The sequence below is a fragment of the Callorhinchus milii genome, unplaced genomic scaffold, assembly GCF_018977255.1.
Source record: "Callorhinchus milii isolate IMCB2004 unplaced genomic scaffold, IMCB_Cmil_1.0 Scaffold8, whole genome shotgun sequence".
In the NCBI taxonomy this organism is placed as follows: Eukaryota; Metazoa; Chordata; class Chondrichthyes; order Chimaeriformes; family Callorhinchidae; genus Callorhinchus; species Callorhinchus milii.
In genome coordinates this window covers 20,204,214-20,222,642 of record NW_024704749.1, presented here as the reverse complement: position 1 = coordinate 20,222,642, position 18,429 = coordinate 20,204,214, and the positions used below count along the sequence as shown (strand labels likewise).

The following is an 18,429-nucleotide window of genomic DNA, read 5'->3' as shown; positions in this document are numbered from 1 at the left end:
AAGTATGCAGACAATTCATTTTACAGTATATTCTGTGAAGCGTTTTGAGACTTCTTAACAAAGTGATAAGGAGCTATATCAAATATAAGGATTATTATTAGTATTCCTTGGATTTCATATCACACCTTTCATGTTGGGAGGATGGTTCTTAAAGCACTGCAAAGTGTAGTGACTGTATATTTTGTTGACAGATGTTACTGACTGCAAAATAGAAGTTGGGGCCATCAAATGCAATGGTTATCCTATCAGAATGGTTCAGGTAAACCTGTTGTTGCAAGTTTCAGTGTTTAAGTCAATCTTTGGCTATCAACACTGATGTACGCTGAAACTTGGGTTTCCGTTTCCAGCTCTTGTAAAGAGACCTCTAGCATATTTGAGGTCACAGTCGAGTCTGATGCTCCAGTGCAGTGCTGGGCATTGTCAGAGGTGCTGTCATTCGGATGTTAAACCAAGATCCCGTCTTTTCGTTCAGGTGACTCATGATCCCATGGCGCTATTTGAAAGAGCAGGGAATCTCTCCCAGTATGCTGGCTAGCAATCCTCCAGATTAAATTACTTATTCAATGGTTGATTTTAATTGATTTATCAAATCTCTAAAACGGCTAAACGTAATTAATGAATGAAATGTACAAAACTGGTGAAGGTTTCTTCATACTAGTGCCCTCAGAATCAACTTAAATAAAAGTAATTATAATTTTAAATTGAGTTGTTGGTACAGAAATCCTCAAGAGCTCTAGTTCTCCTGGGTTTGAGTATCTCTGAAACATTAATTTGTTCTGCCGTCGTTATACTTGGTGGCAGCACGTGCAAGCATGGCATTGAAATCAACTGTGCCTAATGTTTGCACAAGGTTGTTTTGGTAGTTCCAGTTCATTGCCCTATAACTAGAATGATAAGTGGAGTACTGCTGTGCCTTTGGCACTGACTGAAGCTGCATTTCCTAAGATTGATCTCAAGCACAACAGTGGAGATTTGCTGACATCTGGGACACTATTTTGGGACATGGGTGTAGCACAATGATTGGAAAGTTCCTCCGGAGCATGAAATGCTTTTGATTTGAATCTGGTGAAGGATGGAGAAAGTACATTGAGATACAGTGTGTTGAGAAAATTGTACACTAGCCAATCAATTTAGATATCCAAAACGGGGAAGTTTTGGGGCATTTGATTCAAAAGAGAAGTGTAGTGTTGGCGTGGGATATCACAACATTATTTAGAAAGATGAGGGAGTTTCTCTTGATGTCCTGGCCAGATATTCGCCAGATAAATTGATCACTGGCCTCATATGGGATCTTGCTGGCTGGCACTAATGATGCTGGGTTTGCCGACAAAAAGAAGAGTCTACTTTTACCGGTGCAATATTTTGAGACATTTCACCATGATCAGATGCTCTGAAAATCCAGGTTTTTCTTTTTTTTTCTATTTACAGATTGTAGGAAATGACTAGCTCTGAAAATTCATTTTGGTGTGACTGGGCTGAGAATTCTGACTAGTAATTTTTCTTTTCTGAGCAATTTATGGTAAATTAGTCAGTGCATTGAAAAGTATGGATTTCTTCCCCCAAAGCATTATGTAAATTAGAGTAGCGTGCTAGAAAGTACCAAATTAGGTCATCATTTAAAGCACTGATGTGTTTACAAATGTCGCCCATAACCATCACCTCTCTGACTGGGAAAGCTCTGTTCTTCTCTGCTGAAGATGGTGGCTGAACAGGTGCCGGCATCCATCTGGTTCCTTGTATTTGAGGGCAGGGACTTGATGGTGGGCCGAACTGACCCTGACATTGGCAGCAGCACTCGATTGTATTGTCGGAGGTGTGACAATGAAATCTAAATGCAATTTTACTTACCTACTCCTGGGAATTCCCCTTTGTTTCAGAATTACCGATTACGCTCTACATTTCCACATTTGCAAAGGGAATTGCCATCAGAATCTTTCGGTGCAATCCAACCCTGCTTTAGGTCCATAAAATTAGATCTGCATACAATGGCCACATACAGCAGTCACTGCAGGTGTCACTTCCTTGCTGCATGATAAGAGCAAGAAATCAGTGAAGCTAAAACTTGCTCTTGCTTCAAACATGAATGTATTTGTAACACATCAAATCAGCTAGAGGGACATTGATTGGAATCTTGTATTAGTGGAACTGGTAGTGTGTGTTAAGAACACAGGTTACTGGTATAATTACAGGAATTCACCCTTCCTTACTTGTGCAGTTATCTTGAACAATGCTATATTTGAAGCTTGCACTCATTTATGCTTAAAAGATCATTTTGTGTCTGAACTTAAAATGCTACAAAGAATTGGGCAGTTTCTAGACCTGGCGTCTCCTTCAAGCTGAACTGGCTCGAAGGTGACAATGCCTGGCAAAGGAATGCCGAAGTTAAGCCAGCCCTCTGTGGCAGTCTCGGTAGTCTGGTTCCTGAGCCAGGCAGGTCAGCAGTATTCCAGATTACTGCTGATGACAGCGCATCAGCAAGACCTGGAAGGGCAGACCAGTCACTGGACAGAGCAGGGAAACTTCCCACTCAGCTCCGGTTAACCCTGCAAGCCAAAGCCCTAATAGGTAAGGTGGTCCAAGCTGGACAAGCAGTGGGAAAGCTTGCCAGACAGCGATTTCAATGGCAAGCTATGTGGTTTTAAGCTGGTTAGATTCCAGCAGTTACCCCAATTCACACTCTAGGCTCCCCAAGCCTTAGCTCTTGTCAACCTGCGCCTAATACTTTCCGAATTAAATAAACAGGATGCGTTCCTCCAAGAAGTGTGTGTGCGTTCCTTTCCAACAATCTATCTGTGGGATTTCCATGTGTAGATGGGAGGCAAGGAAATTCCAGTTTGGTTTGGATACTCTTTAAGTACGGTGATGGGTTTCCGCATGTGTCAGACACCCGGCTGAGCCCTCCAAAAAATCTGGAGCTGATCTGAGCAATGGTTACAAATGCTTGAAGCGAGAGCATTTTTTGGCTTCTTTGAAGTGAGCAGATGGCGGGTGTTGTGTGGGGTGTAATGGGAATGGTCCCATTGCAGTGTAGACTGGTAGCGAGCTGATACAATTAATAGTCTGACATTCAAAAGTGTCCAAACCTGCTGAGCAACACAATTGTTTTTCACTTTGGATATCCACATGTTCTTGCGACTAAACGAGAATGCCCCTATACACCCTGACAACCCCTCTGGGATAAAAAGTACTTCTAAACTTCTCACTCCATAGTCACAATCTTGAATGCATGTCTCTTGTCTTCAAATCCTCTGCAAATCGGCCCACTCTGCTAACCTGTCAGTCTCTGCCAGTATCTTCCTACACTCTCACTTAACATCTCCTAATTTACTATCATTTGTAATATTATTTAGATATTATTCCCTCAACTCCTGCATCAGATTATTGATTTTAGGAATATATAATAATAATCCTTGCATTTGATATAGCACCTTATCACCCTGATATAGTGCCTTATAGCACTGAACAATCCAAAAACTCTGATTGGCCAGCACCCTGGGATGTCTTTCCAACGTGAAGGGCACTATACAAGTCTAATTTGTTGTTATCACGTCTTCAAGACGTTTAGAGAACAAGAAAGGTCTCTGAGGCACACCACTAAATACTCTGCCAGTCAGAACAGCTCTTTGTTCCCATTCTGCCCCACAACCATTCCTCGCTCCACTCTATATTTCCGTCTCTTCCATGTGCCATGTTGGATAACAGATAACCAACTGGTGAGAGGGGGCAGGGAGAGGTAATCAGAGTCTCCTTAGACTTGAACTGGTTCCAAGTTGATCTGCTTGGCAACAGAATCTTACAATTTGAGTCAGTTGTCTGTGGCAGTCGTTTTAGTCTGGCTCATCGGCCAGACCTGGGAACAGGGTCACTCTCATTCAGATTTATTAACCCTGCAAGCAAAAGCCCTAATGGTAGGGTGGCCCTAGCTGGACAGGCAGCAGGAAGATTGTCAGACAGTGCTTTCTGTGACAAACTATGTGGTTTTACCTGGTTAGTCTCAAGCAGAACTTCAGCCCCCGCTGAGGTTCCTAATACTTTGCTCTTGCCAAGCTATTCCTGGTATTCTACAGAATTAAGTAAGCAGGGTGCATCCCTTCAGGATGGGGGAAAGAGTGCATTCCATTCGAGACATTGGAATGTTCATGTGTAACAACAACAACAAAATTACATTTGGAAAGTGCCTTTCAAGTCAGGAGGATGTCCCAAGGCACGTAAGTGCTATGCATGCAACAACAACAACAGCAAGATTGCATTTATAGAGCGCCTTTCATGTCGGGAGGACGTCCCAAGGCGCTGGACAGTTGGATCGGGACCCGAGCAGGGGGGAAATGGTCAGGGTGAGGGGAGGGAAGGGAGGGAGCGAGGAGGGGGTAGAGAGTCGAGAGGGGAGGTGAAGGCACGGTTGAAGAGAACTCGTGTCTGGTTTGGATGCTCTTTAAGCATTGTAATGTATTTGTGCATGTGTCAGACATCTAGCTGACCAAAGAAGGGTCTTAATTTTGGCAACAAGGCACCTTATTAAAAGCCTTCCTAACATCCAAATAAGCATCTATGTCATTTCTCTTATCCACATTGGTGTCAGTCTGGCGCAGATGGTTGCAAACTTGCATCTCAGTCGGAAGGTTCTGTGTTCAAATCCCACGTCAGAACTGATACAGTCTAAGCTGATCCTCCAAAACAGTGCTGGAGATTTGCTGCATCGTGCCAGAGGTGCCATCCTTTAGCAGAAATGTTAAACCAAGTACCCATCTGTTTCTATTCAGGTGGATGTTAAAGATCCCATGGCACTAGTCGGAAATAGAAGGGAGTTTCTCCTGTTGTTCTGGCCAGCATTCCCCCAGATAAAAAAAGGCTATTTGTGGGACATTGCTGTGTGCAAATTAACTTCTGCATTCACCTACATAATGCAGAAATACATAAAATACATAATCACAAAACTTCATATCATTTGAGATACTTTGAGATGTGAAAGATGCTCTATGAAATGCAAGAATTATTTTACTTTATTTACTCTTGGTTACCTTTTCAAAGAATTCAATGAATACCCACTTATGGTATAGGCAAGCTCTTGTTACAGAAAGCTCTCCTTCCCAACCTTTCCTCTATCAAGGGCACAGGAGCAATAGATTAAATCGTCTATCATCTGAATCAGTTTTTTAAAAACACATCCAGTGGAAACTCACCTAAATGTCACCCCATCAATGTACTCAACTCACTGAAGGGGTCGGTGTTTTCCAGTCTCTTTCACTTCAACATTATATAATATAAGCTCATTAGTGAGTTCAGCCACTAATGTGGTCAGAATTCCCAGTCCTTTTTGCTGACCTGATTAGTGAGTTTCCATTGTAAACTAGCTTTTCAAAGCATCAGAAACAGCTCTTTGGCAGTGACTGAATCCTGTTATCTTGGCCAGATGGTTTCAGTATGACGCAGTTAAGTGCCCTAAATTCAGCTGAATGCAGTGTGAAACAGTCTCATCATATATATGGTATTTACTGCTGGGTTATCCATTTGTTCAGTGGGAAAACTTCACTGATCCTGGTGATTGCAGCTCCCATACATTAATATGCAGCTGGAATAATGAGAAGTGACTTGTGCCCAGAGCCCAGAATGTACTGCCTTGCACTAATCTCCTTCATTTGAGCTCTATTTATAAGGGTAAATGATGCATATGATGATTGGAGAGGTTTTTCTGGTGGCCATTTCTATTCTGCAGTAGCAGGACAGGAAAACTGGAGAGGTTTATGTTTTTTTACTCGACCACGAAGTAGGAGTGGAAGAAAACAGACTCACAGAGCTGCAGAAAGGCCCTAGAGGCTGAGGCAGAAACTGTATAGTCTGTGACTGCTGTAGTTTTATTAAAGGTAGACATTTTGAGAGTTTGTTCCAATAAATGACAAATACAATGAAAATAAATATTCCTTACATTTAATATTGCTCCTCTAAAGTAAAAATGCTTCAAAGTGCTTCATCGGGAATCACTGTCAAGTGCAGTGACTGATTTTTGTAGGAAATGTGGCACCCCAATTACACACGGCAAGGGCCAACGAACAGCCATGACCAATTCATCTGGATTGTTGGTTAACCTGAGAGCAACCGCTCCTTCTGAAAACTGCTATGTGATCTTTATGTTGGACTGAAAAGGCGGACTGGACCTTGGTTTAACGCCTCATCCAAAGGACAGTGCCTCTAACACTGCAGCGCTGTAGCGTTAGCCTAGATTATGAACTAGAGTCCCTATCGCATTATGACTGGGGTTTCAGAATGCTGCCAACTAAGTCAAGCTGTTGGGACAGTGTTAATATTCCATATGATTGAACACTGGCACAGAAAATCGTGCGACACTTTCACATGGCTTTGTGGTTCAGAATGCTCCAGTCCAGTCAGCGCCCGTCTACAGGAAGAAAATCCAGGGAAACGAAATCTGTTTACTCAGGAGGGTAGTGACACAGGAAGGAACTTGTGTGATAAAGGAACCAGTTGCTATGGAGCTGATAGCAACAAGTGTGCACGCAGCTAGCTCTCTGTAGGAGAGTGGGTCTTTGGGTGGGGGCTCTAGGCAGCAGTCGTGGATTTCATGTGGGAGATGGTGGTTGAGGGGGAGGTGGGAGAAATCGGGGCAAAGGAGTGTAGAGAGGGGGGTAGTCGGAGCCATGGCGGAAGGAGTGGGTAGTGTAGATAATCGGGGGTGGGTGGGACACAGAGGAGGAGAAAGATGCAGCCAAGCGGATGTTTTTAATCTTTGAGATGAAGTTAAAACAAAATCAAAAATTAGTTTTAAACTTTTAAAACCTTTTTGAAAGCTTTAGCTGGACTTGCCCTGCCATTTTTATTTTGCATTCTCTGCTCCCTGTTCTCTCCAACATTTTTTTTTGTTATTTTTGTTGTTTTTTCTCCAAATCGGCTGTATGTTAATCTTCCACATTATTTTCACATCCAGCTCCATTTCATTGTGATATCTGCAGTCTTCAAAGAAATGCAAATAGCAAATGTGTACGCTGACGAGGTGCAGATCTCAGCCCACACAGTTCCCTTCTGCAGCAGTTGTACCTCACAACTTTGTTTTAAAATTATCGTTGCGCCAAACACAGATCCTTTAAGACTTGCTATTAAATGGAGCAGTTATTGAAAATAGCAACATGCCTGTATATATTTTGGCTTTTGAGATGTTGCCATTGCTCGGATCCATATACCTTTGGATTCTCTTTTCTGTTAGGACCAGATAAAGTTTATGAGCAAATCTATCTGTATATCACACTTCGCCGACACAAACCAGAGCGCATCCTTCCTCCCTGGCCTGAATTGTGGTTTATGTTCATGTGGTATATCCTGTTCTTAAGAAAAATAACCCATAACTTCAGCAGTAGGTTAGTTTATTGTGCAACCTGCAGGTGCTTCAATTCAGTGAATGCTGAGTGAGCAAGTGGTGCAAGTGACACAAGATGGATTGTTATTTAAAGGACCACATCACAGGTCTGCACTTGATTGACACAATGACTGAGCGCTCTGGCTCTGGATGGATAAGTTGATGGGCTGAAGGGAGTACACTGAAGAGTGTCATTCCTGCTCAATAGAGAACTCAGTTCTTTTTGACTTGATGTCAACCTGTAAGAATGTATTAAAGCTATATTCTTTCATTTTAATTATGGAGCTTCTCCCTCTGTGGACACTTCTGGGTGTTTATGGGTCAACATGGCTATAATTGTATTAAAATTGCAAAGGAATGTAATTCTTATTTGAATTCACTTTACAGTCAACTCACTTTACAGTATATTCCGTGAAGCGCTTTGAGATGTCTCGAAGATGAAGGTGGCTATATCAAATGCAAGGATTATTATTATATCGAATCAAATGTATTGAGAAGAGTGTTAACTACTCAGATGATGTAACTAAATCATTGATTTGTGGCTGAGTTAGTTGCATTCTCGTTTCTTTGGTCAGAAGACTGTGGATTCAAGTCCATGAGCTGACAGCCAGGCTGACACTGATTCAGTGTTGAGGAAATGCATCACTGTCAGAGGTGCTGTGGTTCTCACATTCTCTGTATTCAACAGTACGGTCAAGAACTTAGCATTTCCACTAATTGACGTTAGCACAGGGCAGATAATTGGATGACACAAAACAGACATTGCAACTTGAAAGGTTATTCCACCAGGAGTTGTACTGTCCTTGCAGTAATAATAATCCTTGCATTTGATATAGCGCCTTATCACGTCTTTGAGTGTAAAGTGTAGTGACTGTGTTTTGTGGGTGAAACGCGGTAGACAGTTGTGCACAGCAAAATGCTGCTCTTCACTCACTTTTTCTCTCTGGAATCCCAGCCCTGTGTCACTTGGGTTTCGGAGGCCCTTATATATAAACAACGTGGATGATCTGCATTCTCTCTAATTATTTGAGAAGCACTATAAAAGCTCTATAAAAAAATTTAAAAAAAATAATTTTCTTTGTTTGGATTTGTTCCATTGAAGATCTCAGAGCATCTTATTGGGCAGATATTAATGTGTGTTTTTTCTCTTTCAGCATTTCCATGAAGGACGAAGGGAGCAGCAGCTAATAGACACCTGTTGGAAACAACTTGATGCAGTATGTCTGATCACATGTATTCTTACATTTTACTGATTCTCTGATTGTTAAGCACTGTTCTGCATCCGGATTCTTCTTGACTCAAACTCAGAGTGGGTTAATCACTTCATCCGTGCTGTAAAGATTGCCAGTTCCTATATAAAACTAACACCCACAACATCCTCATTCGAGTAGTGAAATTAATGTCCAAAGTGACTAACATTCCACAGGAACTGAGAATCTTCCATTGCATCATTTGCCCATTATATCTCAGTCATTAAAGTTCCAACAACCTACTAGAGATTGACTATCTGGCAGAGAGTGCAGAATCATTTCACCCACTTAGGGATAGGAGGCATTTACAGAAATTCACTGTTCACTTTTAACCATTATCATCAAGAAAGTGATGTCTTTGTGGCCTTTACAACCTGGAAGTTGCCCACTTTTTGTAGTTCAAACAATAAGTCTAAAAAAGGTTTAAAAATGGACATTTGTTTTCCTTGATTTTAAGCAAACTGGAAAGCCCAATGAATTACTGATTTAAAATCCTAAACCAGCAAGTCTTTCTATAAGATACTGTGGCTGAAGCTTGCTGAATATCATTACATTGGATAAGAAGAATAAATGTTAGATCTGTACAAAATATCTGTATGTTACAGCCACTTCTTGTATTAATTGTGTTTTTTTTATTCCAGAGCAAAAGGCGATTTGAGAGAGATTGTAAGGAGGCCGAGCGAGCTCAAATGCATTTTGAGAAAATGGATGCTGATATCAATGTAACGAAGGCTGACGTGGAAAAGGTACTTAAGAGAATGACATTTCATTAATTTAAACCCATTTAAAGAATTAAAGGATATGTCCTTTAATTCTTCAACTAGTTTCTCCTTCATACATAAAATTGTATGTTCATGCAAATGTTAAGAATGGCTGTTTTTTGTTTACAGTAATAGGATAGTGTTTCAAAGAATAAAGCAACCTTTACACTGACTGTGGTAAGCGAATAATGAGGGATTAACCTGATCTGTTTAGACGAAACATTAGCAGATTAGGTTTTGTGTAGGTGGAATTGTCAGGACGAACATTGAAAATTTAGAATTAAATATCAGTGAACTTGATTGCATCTCACATAATAGAGGATGTTTCTTTGAACCTAGGAATGGAAATGTTTATGGTCCTGTATAAACTCCAGTGAATGGACTTTAGTTGAATGGAGTTCAGCTTGCTAGAAATGGTGGTTATTCTCCCAGGAATTTTTAAGAGACTAACTGCAGAGCAGCAAATGCAGAAAGAGTCCAGGATTAGAGGGTTTAGCATACCACCTGCCACAGCTCACAACACAAACAAGTGAGCCCAGAGAGAAAAAAACTACCCTGATTCCTAATTGAAAGCATTCTCAACTAATCACCAAATAGACGATTTGGAGGAATTTTGCAGAGTGTTAGGATGTGAAATGCCCTACTGGATGTGGTGATTGAGGCAGGATCTGTATTGGCTTTCAGAATATGAAAGGAATAAGCTTCGGGAGAGGGGTGGGCCAAGGGTGCAGGTCACTGGGACTGAATGGATTGTTCTTTCAAGCAGCAGCACAGATACGGTGTATTCTCTACACCCTGCTCTTTTCCATATCCTATAACCCTCCCTGTGTGTGCTTGTCCATTTTTTAAATACCCAATAGAATTTGTTACTGACCTGCCTCCACTCAGCACGCACCGGCCTGCTTCAAATCCCCTTTCCTACCTGCCACCATTTAGATTTGGTTTAAGGTTTGACGGTCGAGCCTTCAGCCTTTCTACCCTCTCGGCTTCCTCAAGGTCTGCATCAAGAACTTCCTCATTGACCGTACCTTTGGTCATCTTCCCATCCCCGCCTTCCTTGGCCCTCACCTCTCCCGAATCGAACCCCAGTTCAGGTGCAAATTTTAACTGTCCAGCGCCTTGGCACGTCTTCCTGATGTTAAAAGCACTATATAACATTACTCCCTATCGCTGAATGGATTGATTTCAAGATCCTAGCACTCGTTTTCAAATCCGTTCATGTCCTAGCACCTCCCTACCTCTCTGACCTACTTACTCCCCAATCCCAATACCCGCTGGGTCCTCTCGACTGGCTCCGGACTCCTGTATGTCCCTCGTGCCCTCTGTTACACCACCGGTGGCTGCACTTTCAACCACTTCAACCAGAAACCCTACATTCTTCCTCTATCCCTCCACCTTGCCCCTTCCATTCCCATCTTCAGATCGCACCCGAAAATCTTCCTCTTTGATCGTGCTTAAGGTCACCATTCCCCTCTCCCCAGCTCAGCATCGTGCTCTGCCACTGTCAGCACTCTGGGACGCTACCCTGCGTGAGGGGTGCTACATAAATGCAAGTTGTTGTTGTATAAATGCAATTTGTTGTTTTCACAGACGCTTCTCACTTAGCTCTTTACCCTAACCACGCCCTGATAACCTTCTCTGTTCTTCCAAACCTCTCCGAGTCGCAATCTTTATACAAAACTAAAAATAAACACTACAGTACAACCGGCAAAGTGCTGAATGCAAGCTGATCTTAGGAAAGTGTCTGAGCAGCTGGTCTGTAGGAAGCTGTGATACATGATGATTCTGTTGTTAGGTTTCTTGCATCCAATCAGCAACTGTTCGCCAGTTTACTGACAGAAAGGAAAATCTCTGCTGAAGTTTGAAGTTTTCTTTAGTCCCTGACCTCAGAAATGTAGCTCAAAGCTGGCTCAGCTCTTTAACTTAACTAAAGGAAAGGAAGGTCACTCTTAATCAAACTTATCGAATTCTTTGAGGATGTAACAGGTAAAGTAAACGAGGGAAATGCAGTGAATGTGATAAAGTGCCCCATGAGAGGTTCGTAACTAAAGTAGGGGTGGAATTATGGGTGAGGTAACAGAATGGAATAAAGAATGGTTAGGAAACTGAAAGCAAAGGGTAGGAGATAAGCATACAGCTAGGACTGGTTGGGTCGAATGGCCTGTTTCCGTGCTGTACATTCTGTATAAATCTGTAAACGAACCTTGTATTTCTTTAAAGTGAAGTGAATTTTCCAAGTGTAGGTTGGTCAGCAAGAAAACATATCAGCAAATTCCAGACTGATTATATATCTTGAATTTTCGATTAACTGTTCACAATTGAGACGTATCTGTGACATCAAACTGGCTGTTCACCTTGTAACATTTTAACCTTGCTCATCACGTAATCCAGGCTGGACTGACTGGCTGCCCACAGGAATGTCATTTTGTTGGTTGAAGGATTTTATGGTCTTTTGCACTGAAAAATGTGTAAAGAGAATAAGACTAAATGTGTGGCATATCCTAACCACAGACAGGATTCATGTGGAAAAAACGCAGAGAAGTTTTGGTTAATCCAAGTCACGTGGCTAGTTTTCCCTCGGGAAGTTTACATTTGCATATACCACAGTGATGTATGAAAAGCATTGGTGAGATCTTTGTCCTCTGCTGGGGGCATTGCTCAACATAAAGAAATCAAGAGAAATCCCATGAAGTCCAGAGCTGAAACCAGTGTGAAGCCATTAATCAGTTGTGTTTATACTTCATAGGGAAGTAGGGAATTCTGTGTAGGGAATTCTGATATTCTTAGTGGTTTTGTAGTCGAGTATTGAGGTCCTTGAAATGACAGTGATCAGTGTAGCTGAGCATTAATTTAATGATTTACAGAACAATAGAGTCATTACAGCACAGAAGGAAGCCATTTGGCCCTTTGTGCACGTGCCGGCTCTTTGAAAGAGCTGTCCACTAGTCCCACAACCCATAGTCCTGCAAATTCCCTGCAGCCTTCTTCCCGTCTCATGATACGAAGCCCTGAGAGTGGTCCTCAGTGGCTCACTCAGTGAGCAATAGCAACATTGGCTTTAAGATGTTAGTCCTTTGATTTTCAGATGGTTTTTATACTTTTCATATAATCAGCCTTTTCACTGCATGCAATTTAGCATCAGCTTTTGCGAAAAAAGAAATTGGATCTGGATCAAGTCGGATATCCCACCCATGCTGTGCATTCACATATTGAAGGAATTAAGAAGGCTATAATCTGGCATTTGTGGGAGTGTGTTGGCCCATGTTCCTGAGGGTTGAGGTGACTTGTTAACCACAGGAACAAACCTTGAACAGTCTGTGTGTGTGTGTGATCAGAACCTCTGGAATTTTGTTTGAAAGTTTACAACATTCTCATCCGAGTTAAATTTGAACGATGTGAGTGAAAGGCTGTGAGAGCATGGCATGATCATCTAACTGCAGAATAATCAAACCATTTTGGTCTCTAATGCTGCCTGTTTGAGGGCAGGTGCATAAGGGAGATGTGATCTGTTCTTAATTATTCTGTTTGAATACAAAAAAACACTCATTGTGAGCCCAGGTCACATTTTTGGATGAAATTTATGAAATTTGTAGACTTGAAGGAAGCATGACATAGAATTCAGAACTCCAATTTTTTGGGCTGCGTTTTTGGGCTCGATTTCAACATCCTTACCCTTGTATTCAAGTCCCTGCACTCCTCTGCACCCCCCTACCTCTCTGGCCTTCTCTCTCCTCAAAACAGTACCTGTTGCCTTTGGTCCACCGGGTCTGGCCTCCTCCTCATCCCCGAGTCCTCCGCTCCACCCTCGGCGGCCATGCCTTCAGCCACTATGCCCCGAGGCTCTGGAACTGCCTTCCTTACTCTCTTTGTCTCATTCCCTCCTTTCCCATTTTCAATTCTCTACTGAAGACCTTTCTTTTCGACCGCGCCTTTGGTCACCTTCCTCCCCTATCCGTTCCTGTAATGCGCTCTGAGAAGCCGTCCGGCATGGAGGGCGCTATATACATCCAAGTTGTTGTTGCAGTTAAGGAGAAAAATCAGTAACATTTCCAGAAATACTTGGCTTTATACCTCTTCCTGATTATTTTTTGCACAAGAAATCTGATTATGCTAACTCTCTGCTTGTCGACCTTCCCAACTCTTCCCTCCACGAGCTGCAGATTATTCAGAACTCTGAAGCTCGTATGCTCTCCCGCTCCGTGAACCTATCATCCTCATTTTCACCTGGCTCCCCATCTCCAGAAGATCGAGTTCAAAATCCTCATCCTCACCTTGAAAGCGTGCCACAGCCTTCCTCCTCCCGAACTCTGTGACCTGCTATATAAATGCAAGTTGTTGTTGTCTTTGGAACTCCACCCCACAGTCCCTTCGCCTCAGCCCCCTCTCCCTTGCCTTCTTCAAGACCCATCTCAAATCCCTCCTCTTCGATCGTGCCTTTGGTCACTGTATTACCCCCACCCCTCCTGATCCCAACCCCCAGCTCGGGTGCAAATCCTTCGCTGTCCAGCACCTTGGGATGGCCTCCCAACGTGAAAGGCTCTGTACAAATATAACTTGTTGTTGCCCAATCATTATGCTGGAATGTGTTAAGTTTGAAATTTGGAGCGAGAGGGTCAAAGCTAACGAGAGGCAGAGTCGGATTGAGTTTTATTTTTACTTCATGCTTCTCTAGCTGAAAACAGCACTTGTTTTTAATGGGTGAGTGACTATCTGAACTTTACAGTGCAACAAACTGAAGGTTGCCTAAGCGAGTATTTGTTTCCAGTATCCCTCAGTAATAGCTTTGGAATTGCAATCTTCAGAACTCCTTTCTCTCATCTATTAATGAATTCCTAACTGCTGGTTTTGTCCCTCCCTCATTAGTAAACCGCTTGACAAGGAACACAAGTGCCATGCTGCTGTGATGAGAATTCAGTACGCAATAGCAGTTTGTAAACCCTGTCTCTTTGGACTGTGCTTTAGCATCTCCAGTTAAAATCAGTCACGTACTTTGTGACTGTTTATGGGACATTCATTCCTGTGTGCAGTTTGGCTGTCAGGTTTGCCTACAAATGAACGGAACTATTTTACAGTAAAACCCGTGGAGTTGTTTGAGACATCTCAGCGACGTGATAAGGAGTTGTATTAAATGTGACAGAGGTTCAGAAAAATCGAAGTGTACATCAAGAGGTTGGCTGTTTCTAGTTTTTCATCCAGTTTGCCTTGACCCACAAATAGCAATCTGTCTCTGTAAAACATTTGTTGTGCAACCAAAGCAATGCATCAGTGTCTGTGTTATCACATCTAGGCTCGATGACACCAACTTCCTGCTTGTTGGTCTTCCCAACTCTTCCCTTCACAAGCTGCAGATCATCTAAAACTCTGCAGCTCGTGTCCTGTCCCGCACTAGGCTCCATGACCCTACCATCCCCACCCTCGCCTGGCTCCACTGGCTCCCGATCCCCCAGAGGACAGAGTTAAAAATCTTCATCCTCGCCTTCAAGACCCTCCATGGCATTGCTGCTCCCTATCTCTGACCTGCTAACCCCATATCAACCTGTCCACTCCCTCTGCTCATAGGCTGTGGCCTGCTTCACGTCCCCCGCCCAGCCCGCCCCACCATTAGCGGTCGGGCCTTCAGCCTCTCTGCCCTCACCCTTTGGAGCTCCATCCCACAGTCCCTTCGCCTTAATAATAATAATAATCCTTGCATTTGATATAGCGCTTTTCTAGATGTCTCAAAGTGCTTCACAGAATAGACTGTAAAGTGAATTGACTGGATATTTGTGGGGAAAATGTCTTACCTCCTTCACGGCACACCTCAAGACCCTCTTTGACTGTGCCTTTGGCCACCCTCTTAGTCCTACTCTGCCTGCTCTCCATCCCCTCCCCCCTGATCCCAACCCCCTAATCAGGTCCAAATCCCTGACTGTCCAGCACCTTGGGACATCTTCCCTACATGAAAATCGCTATTCAAATGTAATTTGCTGTGGTTTTTGTTGTATATGCCTATCTGTACGTGTATGTTTCTGGGTGAGCGTGTGTGTGTTTCTGTGTGTGTGTGTATGTGAGAGTTTCTATGGTGTGTACGTTGAGTGAGCAGCGAAAGGGTTATTAAAATGCATGGAATGTACAATAACATTGCAAAACACTGAGTACAGTGTTTGATCAATGCACATGTCTGGAGTGTCTCATCCATGCTGCGCCTTGAATAATGCCCTTTCTTCTTGTGGTAAACCCCATGTGACTGCACTCGGGAGGGATGTAGAATTAGCTTGGAGTCGTGTCCTTTTGTCAGCTTATGCGGCAAAGAATCATTGAACCTACACATGGGTCTTTACACTTCCTTATCATGTTTATCATATTTAACCCTCTGAGGGCTACAGTGTGTGTGTGTGTGAGAGAGAGAGAGATAGCTCCAAAATCTAATTCAATGCTGAACGGTGACAAAGTGAATCAGTAAATGCATTTATAGTTACATTCACATCTGTGGAGCCAACACCATCAGATATTTGCAGAGGTGGAGAATGTCATTTTGCTACAAGTCCTTCAGCAATTGGTGGGATTATAAATGGGATTGGAACCTGTGAATCGTGATGTCTCATAGTGGAAGCAGCAGTTAATCTCACAGAACTGGATTACTGATTATATAGGAACAGGGGGAGGCCATTCAGCACAATGAACCTGTTTCTCCTGTTTATTCCTCTGCTACCCAAGGCTCTGTCTACCTTTGAGGTGGCCTGCTGTCATGAAAGGCGCTGTTCCAAATATAAGGATTAAAAAATTATTAATAAAGAATCCTTGCACTCGATACAGCAACTAATCATGCTGTCACAAAGCATACTACATGATTGTGCTGTAAAGTGTAGTGACTGTTTATTTGTAGGAACAACCTTGCTTGCTTGCATGCTCACTCGCACTGTCTCTCTATTTCTCGCATTCTCTCTTTATCTCTCGTGCTGTCTCTCTCTCACTGGGTCTCTCTTGCATACTATCTTTCTACCCCTCTCGCGTGCTGTCTCCCTCGCACATTCTTGTCCCCACCCCCCCACCACCATCCCAGTCCTCACCTGACATCCAGAGTCATGCACATTCCCACAGGAGTCTGGATGGTGTTTGAAAGAAATAATAAAGGATATTGATGTTGCTAATCATTAGTTGCTGTTGAAAGTTTAAAAGGGGAAGGGGGTGGGGGGATAATGGTGAGATTCTTATTTGAACAGAGAATTATTGTGCTCTCTGAATGGCTTTGAAACTTGCTCTGACATTGTCTGCAGAGTGAGTTATTGAGCTGTTTGTCTCTCTTCAGATGACACCCGAGTAATCTGGAGAGAGAAACTCAATGCAGTTCAAATATTTTGAATCCTGCTATTCTTGAAAGCCAGAGGATGTGACTTGTTTCAGTTCCAAAATGGAAAAAAATAGGAGTTGTTTTCGAGACGCAGTGTGGAATTTTCCCAATTCACCACAAAGGCAAAGAGAATTCCACCCAAAGTCTTTCACGCCAGTCGTGATTTTGGATGTATTTAAATGTTTTCATTTTACCAAAATAGCTTTATTTATGAAAATAGTAAAAGTACAGTAAACTGTATCAACAAACCTATGAAATAAAGAGAATGTGAAGAGAACTGATATAACAATAAGAAATCCATTCATTCTGTGTCTCAGCCTGGCTCTCGTCTCTAAGTCAGAAGGTTGTGGGTTCAGGTTCCATAGTCTAAAATGACACTCACAGGAGTAAAGAAATGAAGGAAATTACATGGAGGCAGAGGTTTACTTGGATATTGTTTGTAAATCTAGTAAAACAAAATATAAGCAAAAAAACTAAATTTAAGAAGTCACATGTTGGTGCCTGTCCCATTGATGGATTGCAATCGAATGCAATAATCACAGGTTCTGTTAAAGTATTTAAGAGGAAATTGAATGAAAAATGGTCTGCGCGAGTCCTGAAATACGAGCTGCACAAGCTCAGTGGCCTCATCTCATTCCTTCGTTCTGATTAAAGAGGAAATGAAATAGTGGCGGACACTTCAAAGGGGAGTTTGTTACTGGGCAGAGATTTTTTGCATCTTAAAAATCTGAGGAGGAAGACGAGCAACACAGAAATTCTTTATGATAATGTTCTGTCACAAATATGCACCAAAATTGTTGATGTCTCTCAAACTGAGTGATGTCTTCACAACATCCATTCCTTATAAGGCACTGCTGATTGAAGAGATTATGTGGAATATGGTGATTCATAGAAATGTATATCTGAGTCAGAATCAGAGTATTCCAAGCCAGTGACATTGGGATTTGCTGGCTCATTTCATCTGCTTCCTGTTATGCTGAAGCAATTTGGCAAAGTGTCGGCATAGACTTTGTGCCAAGTGGCTGTTGTGGAGTGGTGCAGGGTAGTGAGGTGCTGCTGATATTATTGATTTTATATTCCGGACAGACCAAATGTGAACTTTGCATTTTGAAACGTTTTTCTTGTTTTAAAAAAAAGCATTTGATTTGGGACGTCATGGCAATAAGTCCATTTTCAAGGATGGCTGTAGGAGGAATTGACGAATGTCATTATTGTCATTTAAAAAAGTCAGCAATCAGGTCAGGTGCCAAACTGGGATCCTTTCATTCATACATTTCAATCATTATTTTTGGCTTTATGGGGGTTGCAGACGATCGGAATCCTGGGTTTGCCCAACATCTACTAACTGCTCCTGGCTGTAATTTCCCTCGCCTGCCCTCGCTAATCCAGGATCTGAGGCCAGTTGTCCTGCTCTCACTGCTAGCCTGGATGAGATTGGCTTTCCCAACACAGACTGGGACTGATCTGGATTCTCCCAGTCTGTATAGTTTGGATATTTACCCACTGAGCCATTGGGGAAATCTTAACCTTAATATTTAAACATCAAACCATTTGGTCTATCAAAGAACTTTCCTCCTAATTGGGTTTTATTTGCGGGTCCATCCTGTTGGTAGATTGTAGATGTTGTACTTCAAGATAATTAAAGCGTATTGGGCTCTCTATTTTCTATATCTCTGGAAGTAATTGATAGATATTTGTGGAGTCCTGTAGCTCAGTGGTTAGAGC

At 42.4% G+C, this 18,429-nt stretch overlaps 1 protein-coding gene across 9 annotated transcripts in view; it reads left to right on the top strand.

The window, feature by feature from the left end:
- The window catches only part of LOC103184676 (formin-binding protein 1), a 114,196-nt gene that overhangs the window by 59,416 nt on the left and 36,351 nt on the right, over positions 1 to 18,429 (top strand). For all 9 annotated transcript variants that reach the window (XM_007902825.2, XM_007902826.2, XM_042337192.1 and 6 more), the window contains exons 5-6: positions 8,518 to 8,580; positions 9,255 to 9,359. In XM_007902825.2, coding sequence (XP_007901016.1) covers positions 8,518 to 8,580; positions 9,255 to 9,359 — 168 coding nt within the window. The remainder of the gene's footprint in view (positions 1 to 8,517; positions 8,581 to 9,254; positions 9,360 to 18,429) is intronic.